This window comes from Henckelia pumila, chromosome 1 (assembly GCF_033568475.1).
Source record: "Henckelia pumila isolate YLH828 chromosome 1, ASM3356847v2, whole genome shotgun sequence".
In the NCBI taxonomy this organism is placed as follows: domain Eukaryota; kingdom Viridiplantae; phylum Streptophyta; class Magnoliopsida; order Lamiales; family Gesneriaceae; genus Henckelia; species Henckelia pumila.
The window spans coordinates 162,044,272-162,054,198 of record NC_133120.1 but is presented as its reverse complement, the minus strand read 5'-3'; the positions used below and the strand labels follow the sequence as shown (position 1 = coordinate 162,054,198).

The 9,927-nt window shown below is 31.4% G+C and overlaps 1 protein-coding gene across 2 annotated transcripts; it reads left to right on the top strand.

Annotated features, from left to right (window-relative positions):
• LOC140875963 (E3 ubiquitin-protein ligase RHF1A-like) lies at nt 1-2,577 on the top strand. 2 transcript variants are annotated; one of them, XM_073279796.1, is made up of 8 exons: nt 1-108; nt 209-337; nt 860-906; nt 1,019-1,081; nt 1,181-1,265; nt 1,366-1,730; nt 1,891-1,986; nt 2,070-2,577. In XM_073279796.1, exons 2-8 carry the CDS (start codon nt 215-217, stop codon nt 2,329-2,331), a joined length of 1,041 nt encoding a protein of 346 aa, XP_073135897.1. In that variant the 5' UTR covers nt 1-108; nt 209-214; the 3' UTR covers nt 2,332-2,577. The 2 variants fall into 2 exon arrangements, with proteins under 2 accessions (XP_073135897.1, XP_073135898.1); XM_073279797.1 differs by lacking the exon at nt 1-108 and having other exon boundaries at nt 174-337.
• The last annotated feature ends 7,350 nt before the right edge of the window (nt 2,578-9,927 follow it).

Here is a 9,927-nt window from a genome sequence, read left to right as displayed (position 1 = left end):
GCTACATAAAAATTATAAAAAAATATTTTCCGTAAAAAAAACAAGCGCGGCATTCTCGAGGAAACACGTTACGTTAGTTAGATCCATTCCACCAACCGTTTTGAATAAGTAACGGAAAAGGCTTACTCTTTCGTCTTCTCCTTCATTCATTCATCATCTTCTTTTTTGTGGGATTATCATTTATATTGTTAAAGTTGTGATTTTTCAGTGCAAAATGGCTGCTGATATGCAATCAGCCTCTTCTTCTGTTTCAGGGGATGGTCACATCTTTGATGACTGTGTCGAAGATGGATGTAGCATTTGTCTTGAGCCCTTTAATTCTCTCGATCCTCCGATGGTAAGATTATATATATATTTATGTATATTGTGCACGCATTAGAGGTGTTTGATGGATTGTCTTCGGGGGGTGTAATGTATACAACATGAGTTTTTGGTACAGTATGAGATTTTGTTACGCAAAGAGAGTGATGATGTTTTGTGATCTTTGAGTTTTCATGGGACATTTATATGTTTCAGGGGTTGCAAGCAAAGTATTAGAGTGTATTATATATGGCTGGTCTCATTTACGTCTATGTATGAGAGAGGGAAACAAATAAACATACTTGGATTGGTGGATCTAGCTAGTTATGCTTTGTGTTTTTTGTGTACATGAATTTCACTAGAATAATTTGATCGAAATGTTGTTCTTGATACCATTACGAGTGTGAATCAAAAGAAAGATTGTTTAATTGGTTGTCCCGTGGACGTTAAGATCGGTTTGATGTATATGGATCCAACCATTCACAAAGCTTTGATAAAGAGTCAGAGAAATCGAACTATGAAGAACAATCATCTACTAAGACATGTTTTTATTTTCCAGGTCACCAAGTGTAAGCATGAGTATCATTTTCAGTGTATTCTTGAATGGTATGTTGTTACACATGAATTCTCTGTATGATATTTTTCTTGTAATTCCCAGCACAATTATGATACTTGGAGTTTCTTTGCCATTTTTATAACAAAGTTGCTTTCATTTTAGGTCCCAGAGAAGCGACGGATGCCCAATATGTTCTCAACATCTTGTCTTGAAGGACCCTGCTAGGTATTTAATATCTTAAAAAAAATCAATGCAAAGAGGATATATAGTGTATATAAAAGTTCATCAGTTTCTTTTACCTCTCTTTTGAATTTTTGTTTACAGCCAAGAACTACTGGAGGGAGTGCAAAGTGACAGGAACTTGAGGCGTAACCTTTGCCGCGTTGATCAGGACATTGATGTCAATGATGTAGGTCATTGGTTCGAAAGTTCAATTTAACCTCTAATTTTGATCTCTACATCTGTTGTCATTTTGCGTGACATGGCACTTTACATGCTAAATTTCTTAGGATTTCCCTCAAGAGGATGATCCTGGTTTTGAGCAGCAAATCGTGAGACATTTTACTGTTGTTGCCAGCAGAGCTCGTAACATCAGCAGCAGAAGAAGGCATATAACTCCAGATATTGGCCGTTCAGTATGCATTCTTCTCCCTTCCGTCCCTTCCCGAAACATGTCTAACATGTCTAACATGGCAAGGGTCAACAGCTCTTTGGAGGTGCATCAGAATCAAGCTTCTTGTTTTTCAAACTTTGATCCAGTTGTCTCTATTGGAGCACCAGCTGTTACTCAGCGAGCTTCTTCATTAAATATTCCATCTTTTGGTGATTCACCGTCCCTTAATTCAGAGAACATACAGCATTCTGGTAAATTCAGGTACGTAACACTCGTTTGCCTGCTGTTTTTTACATTAAAATGGTTGAATACATCTCTAAAGGATTGTTCTTAGTATTGTTTTTTTTCGCGCAACAACATGCACATTTCTTGATTATAATCTGATCGTCCTTTCTACGCTTACTGCTTGAATTATTGACAGTGAACCACCACAAAATAATCCAAGGAGATCAAGCTCATCTGAGTTTCTTGCCTTCTCCGAGTCTCTTAAGTCGAAAATTTCCAATGCTTCAACCAGGTAACAATAAGATAGGTTTCAAATGCATTTTATTCTTGCTCCAACATGAACTTGACAAGGGCAAATCACAAACATATCAACAGGTACAAGGAATCAATATCGACTAGCACGCGTGTTTTTATGGAAAAGTTAGTTGCTCGGAAGGGCTTCGTTAAAGAAATAAGTAGAGAAGTTCAGCGTGAGACAAGTGCAGGTATTGCTAGAATGATCGGACGTCTTGATTTTCGCACGAAACGAGCTACGGGGAACTCGAAATCTCCGCACGAAGCAAAGGAAGACAACAGTATGGTGCAGTTTACAAACCAAAATATTGAAGGAAAGGAACTGAGCATGACAAGATCTTAGATTCATCCTCAATCAGCATAAAAGCCATCTCAGAAGGTGTATAAGTCCGCGGTGCTGAGGTTTGAAAAATATTGAGCCAAATTAATATTCCCCAAAATCCAAACACAAAAACAAGCCCAATAGCAATATAAAATCCTTGAGTGATGAGCTTATCGTCTTCTTCTCCAATAGCAATATTAAAATATTTCATTTCTTTATTATTTTCGTGATCTTTTTGGGTGGCAATGACAGCAGCTGGAAGTTTAAATATATATTATTTCTGCCAGCGTCCTTCCCATGCGATTTTTAGGTAAATATTGAAATATTTTTTTTATTTAAATTAAATTAATATTTGAGTGAAATATTTATTAATTATGTTAATGTTAATATTTTAAAATATTTTAAATTTACTAGACTAAATACACCCCATTATGTTTTATGTTAGTGGTGGTATGATCGTTTTTTTTTAAATAATAAAAATTCAAAAGTACAAATAAAGTTTAAAGGAAATACTAGTTTTTTTCGAGTAGAAAAACGAAATACTAATGGGATATGTTAGTTGTAGGATAAACTATAAATTTTACTCAACATTTTATCATGATTTTGAATTAAATGAAGATTAAATATTTTGTAATAAGGGTATTTTTGTATGTATCAAATTACACTATGATCCAAAAGTAGCTACTATAGGCATTTTATGTATTATAAGATAGTGTAGATAGAGAGTGTTGTATTAACAAGTTTTAATTAATTTGATTAAGCTGGCCAACGGAAAAATTAGGGAAAATTGCAAATTTAGTCATATATATTGATCACTCTGCGATTTTAGTTTTTTATGTTTACATATTTCAGTTTTAGTCTTGTATGTTCTGATTTTTGGCAATTTCGGTCCTTTTTATTCACAAATGCTTACGTGGCACTGTACACATCAGCTCCACATCATCACTGAATTGGTGCCACATCAGCGCCACATCGAAAAAAGGACTAAAATTGCCAAAAAAATAAATTTACCGGATTAAAACTGAAATCTGAAAATATAAAGGACTGAAATCGCAAAGTGACAAACATACAGGACCAAAAAAGCAATTTTTCCGAAAAATTATGACTATATCTTTTTTTTCATTTCTCATATATATATATATATGTATATATATGTATATTATATATATATTATATCATAAAGATACACGTGTTATAAGGGAATTGGGGTTGCACATAACCAATTTGAGGTGTTGTCACAAAGTATTGGCAACACCTACAAAAACACTTTGAATAGTATGCAACGGAAAATAATTAAAGCGTAAATAAAATAAACTAGCAACCACTAAAATAGACTCAAGAATAATTAAGCAAGAGTATAAAATACTCTTCCAGTGCCTCAGGGCAAAACTTTCACTAGAAAAATAATCAAAGAGTTTTACAAACTCTAAAACTAGTGATTATTGTAAAATTTAATTTTCTCAAAACATGTGAGAAAATAAACCATAAAAACAACTTCTAAAATTTTATATGAAATAGAATAAATAAAGTAGAGTAAGGAGTTGGCTTCTTGATACCAAAACACACGATCCACGAGAGCAACACAACTCAATCTCCAATGCTCTCAAAACTTCCACGGCATCAACCGATACGAGCTTTTGAAAATTTTCAGAACTTTTCTTAAGTTTTACGTCAGTAAAGCTCTTGAAAAAACTCACACGGTCGTATTTTTCTCTAAGCCTTCACGTCTAATAAATAAGGCTGAAGAATCCTTCCTTGTAGACGTTTCCTTGTAGACGTAAGCTAAGGAATAAAATCTTTAGAGATGAGATAATAAATATTATAATAAGATTAATCATATCTCAAATCTAAATAACTAAGTGAATAAACGATTTAAAACTTGTAGCCAAAGAAAGGCAAAAGATCATAATAAATCATTTTAAATTAGAAAAAATTTAAGGAATAAATATTCCTTTCACGTGTGTTGCACGTGTAGCACCGAAACTTTGAAATCTAATAACATGAGTGATAATTCCAATAAATAAAATAAAACGTTGAAACAAATATAGATAATATCCTCAGATTATTTAGTAAAATCATATTGAACTCAAATGAGTAGATGACTGTTAAGATTTGTAACCTGATCAATTTGATGTACCAATCTTTTTTTATTTCATTCCATCTAATTACCTACTAATAATTCTAGATAATAATAACAATAGTAATGAAATTAGTTTTGAATTTTATTGCGAGGATCCATTTATTTTTGGGTGATTTCTTTTAAAACACATTGCCTCTGGAGATAAGACCCAAAGAGAATCCTGGAAAGTCTTTATCTCATCAACAAATATATCAGATACATGTGGTCAAAGTCATGACCCTTTTATATATACTTATAAAGATATTTTACGGTCGTGAGACCATAACACACCTCTACATTAACACTACAAGAGTACCTATATAACAAATATGGATTTTAAGGTACAACCCATTGAGAATTCAAAATATGATTCCGCACTTCAACATTTCATCCATCATTCCTTCTTGTATATATTGGGTATCCATCTGCAACTTGCATGGAATTGTGTGAGAAAGGACGAGGTAATGATTTTTACACCGGCCTTTGATCATACAAAGGAATTTACTATTCAACACACCACATGGGCCATGCATCATGTGCTTCAAGACCAAATGAAACAATCTGGGGATTTATTCTTATCTGGCAACTCAGCAGTCACATAAGAATCAAACTTCTCAGGTGTACTTATTTTCGAATCACAACTCAAAATAACAAGCATATGAAAATGTGACAGACCTCGTTTATGGAACTCAATAACATAGACATAAACCACAACATGACGAAATATACCTTTTCTTGAATATATGATCTTTAAAATCCACTAACTTCGCACGAAATACACGCGAAACTAAATCTGGACGATCCAAAGCAAGTTTACCAGGAAATAAATTTTCTCTAATCTCACTCCATTCTAGATTGCAAGTAAAGGTAATGAATAAATCTGGCTTTCCAAGTTCTCTTTCCAACGCAATTGCATCAAGATATCTCCTACGCCTATCCCTCGGTCCTCAGATAAACGATGCTGGAAGAACAACTTGTTATCCAATTTCACTGCCACGAGATTCACCGCCAACAACACTAGCAACTATACCCTAATACAACTCGGATCATATCTCGACCTGATTTCGCCTATAGTATTCAAGTCTCGGTGTTTCTAACTTAATATACATATCTACAATGAACTGTTTCAATAGCCTACCACCATATAACAAAACAATTGTGTCGTTATCTCGGATCTGTAGCTTATAACAATAATATTCACTGCAGAACACCATTCTACCATTTTTCCCTTGGACAGCTGTACACGAGGGGCAAAACATATAAGTGATCCAAGTCCAGCTTGCTCACTTAGCAGAAAGGAAGGGATGGAAAAAAAAAAAAGAGAAAAGAACCGAAATTGCAAAAACTTAAAATTAATTTCAATTATATTATAATTGAAAAACATAGGGCAAAAATTTTAAAGCGCCAAAAATAATAATAAGGAAAGAATAAAAAGAGAAAATAAAAAAATAACTAAGTTGATCGGCAATATATAATGAAAGAAGAATACCATGATTTTTAACACTAACATAAATTAACAGACAAAAAACATGGGAAAAAAATGAAAGCTAGTTGCAACTCACAATTGTCCATACTTCCCAAATAACGATGCGAACAACCAATAATATGAACTTCAATTTTTGTAGAAAATAAAAAATGATACAAGCATAAGTAACCATAAGCAAATTAATAACAGGAGAACGGAAAAAGCAGCTCGAGATTTAAATTATTTTTTTGGTTCAGAGTGTGTCCATGCAATTTAACATCTATCCCAACATATAACATTAAAATTCAGAAGACAAAGAACAAGAAAAATCAATTAAACATGTAAGTCATTTTCAATTCATTGCACTATTTTAGCGCAAGTTTTACATCAAAATAGTGCAAGTTTTGCACCAAAAAAAAACTCATTTCCAATCCATCTACTTTAAAATTACCTCTAAATATATTAAGATTATACTTATAATATTTTTTTTACTTTTTTCATTTACCTACAATATTGGCGCAGGAAATTGTGCTGCATTGAAGTGTTGTTTTACGTCAAAATAAAGTTAATTGCCAAAATGAAGCATCGATTAGAGATTCTCTAAATATCGTGGAAATGGAGAAAAAAACTAGTTCAGGAAGAACAGGCAACCCAAAAAGAACAATTCCAACCATCAAGAGGAAGCAGTTGGGAAGCATCGATACGCATGTAGAAAGAAAGAAAATAAAAAAAAAACTATGAAGAAATCATGGTGGAAGACGGGGTAATAGAAAGAGACATCTATAAGTCAAAATCGTAGTCAAAGACATTAAATAAAGGAATAATAAATTAAACATAACATATCTAGAAAATGAATATATATGCTTCAAAGGAAAAAAAATTCCTTCGAAGAAAACTGTAAATGAGGAAGAGAAGATGAGAATATTTAAGGGTAAATTCGCATTCAGTGTCTAAACCCAAACATATATACATGTTCAGTACCCTATCAGAAAAATATTTGTTTGAACTCCCTAGGCCCATATTTTTTTCTCGGATGAAAATGAGTACAAAACATTGAAAATAAGATACGAATATATGATATTCCAGTACAAAACATTGAAAATCTGGTACAAAAATTAAGATTGTGAGTATAAAATTAACATGAACATTTTTATTAATAAGAAAAATATGTCATTAATATTTTTAGTATTCAAAAATCATATATTTGTACCAGATCTAACATATTTCATACTCAAAAAACATATATTAGTGCTCTATTTCTGATATTTTGTACTCATTTTCATCAAATCATACAATTTGTTATTAATGTCAATATTTATCTATATATTTGAGTACTCAAAAATCATACATTTATACCAGATTTTCAATGTTTTGTACTGGAATATCATGTATTCGTACCTTATTTCCAATGTTTTGTACTGATTTTCATCCGAGAAAAAAATGTGGGCCCAGGGAGTTTAAACAAACATTTTTCTGACGGGGGACTGAACATATATATTTGTTTGGGTTTAAGTACTGAATGTTACTTTACCGAATATTTAACCAATTAGATTAGATCATAATCATGATATCGAGGAAGATGTCAATAGGGAAGTTGGATAGTTGGGGATAATTAATTAATAATTAATAATTGAGAAAGAGATCAATTGTTAATTAGTTATCGAGGAGGAGGTCAATTAGGAGAGTTGGAGAATTAGAGAGTAATTAATAATTAATTATTGAGGAAGAGGTGAGTTAGGGGAATTCACAAATGAAACTCATATATTTATTGGTTAATTGTCAATCACTCCCTAAACTAATTTATAACTTATTTATAAATCCCTACACACATAAAACTTACTTTCAACTCCCTGGAGAGAGAAACTTTTGTTTATAAATACCAATTATACATTTATCTCTTAAAATTTAAAAAAAATGATGAGAGAATGGATAATAAAAACAAAACTAATCCAAATAATATATATATATAAAAATTCAAATTAAAATCAAAGAACATAAACCATATCATATACATGCTTATGTTGATACAGGAGCAAGTATGTGTTTAGGAAGCAAACATATCAAAGAACATAAACCATATAATATACATGCTTATGTTGATACAGGAGCAAGTATGTGTTTAGGAAGCAAACATATACTTTCAAATCATTATTGGAAAAAATATGATAAAAGATTAAAAGTTCGAATAGGAGATGGATCAATAATCATGGTTGATACAGTAGCAGAAAAAATTAAAATAGAAATTGAGGAAACAAAATTCGTAATACCCATTATATACCAAATAGAATCAGGAATGGACATTATAATAGGAAATAACTTTTTAAGAGAATATCTTCCTTTTACACAATTTGAAAATCACATAACTTTAAACAAAGGATCATCAATGATTTACATTCCTAAAATACGAACAGCATTTCGTGTAGGACATGAAGGATTTACAAAGAATTTTCATAAACAAAATACAAATCCAATAGAACAAAAATAGAAAATATTTTAACAATTAATCCTGAAAAAAAATCATGAAGAAATTTCATGATATTTGTTCTGAAAATCCTCAGGACAAAATTAAGAAAAGAAAACAATTCATTGCTTCAATAAAACTCAAAGACCCTAATATCACAATTCGTGAAGCACCAAGAAGATGCAACACGCATGGATGATATAAAATATTCGAAAAAGAAGTTCAAGAATTATTAAAACTTAAGATAATCATCCCTAGTAAGAGTCCACACTCTTCACCAGCCTTTTATGTCAGTAAGAAAGATACTGATAAGAAAAGAATGGTAACTGATTATCGAAAAATGAATAAAGCAACAATTATGGACGGATATTATATCCCAAATAAGAATGATTTACTATCTTATATAGGAGAAATAAAATATTTTTCCAGTCTAGATTGTAAATCAGGATTATGGCAAATTTAGCTAGAACCACAAACACAATTACTTACAGCATTCAGTTGTCCAAAAGAACAGTATCAATGGACTGTATTACCTTTCGGACTCAAACAAGCACCAGGTATCTTTCAAAGATATATGGATGAATCTTTTAAATCATATGTAGATTTTTGTTGTGTTTACATAGATGACATATTAATTTACTCAAAAACACTAGATCAACATTATAAAGACCTCATGACTGTATTAGATATTTGTCATAAAGATGGAATTATACTTTCTGAAAGAAAACACAATTGTTTAAAACAAAAATAAATTATTTAGGACTACAAATAGAAGATGGAAAATATTGTTTACAACAGCATATACTTAAGAACATTCACGATTTTCCTAGTGAAATCAAGGATAAAGATCAATTAAGAAGATTCTTAGGATTATTAACTTATTCTGGAAATTATATTAAGAAACTTGCAGAAATCAGAAAACCTCTTCAGGAAAAACTTAAATAGGACTGTAAATGGAAATGGTCTAAAGAAGATACTAATTATATAAACACTATTAAAAAGAAAATAATTAGTAATCTTCCTGAGTTATATTTTCCTTTCCAATAAAGACATAATAATAATTGAAACAGACGCTTCAGATGAATACTGGGGAGCATGTTAAAAGCTTATACAAGAGAAAGAAGTTTAGAAGAGCTAACCAAAACAACTACCAGGAATAATGAAGAATTATGTAATTATACATCAGGAACTTTTCAAGGCGCACAACTAAATTATCACTCGAATGAAAAGGAATTATTAGCCTTAATATTTACAATTAGGACTTATGAAATTTATCTTATCTCTAAACCATTTTTAGTAAGAACAGATAATATGAATTTAACATATTTCAAGACAAGGAAAATATCGAGAAATGCAGGGAGAAATGCAGCAAGACTAATTAGATGGCAATTGGAACTAAACCATTATCAGTTCGAGATCCAACATGTCAAAGTAACGGATAATTCATTACCCGATGCATTAACCAGAGAACTTCATCCAAATTATACTATCCGTAGTAACGAGATAACAAAGGAGATCCTAAGTGATCCAGAAAATGACTACAAGTCATCCGAACATGCCTCAGAAAGCATG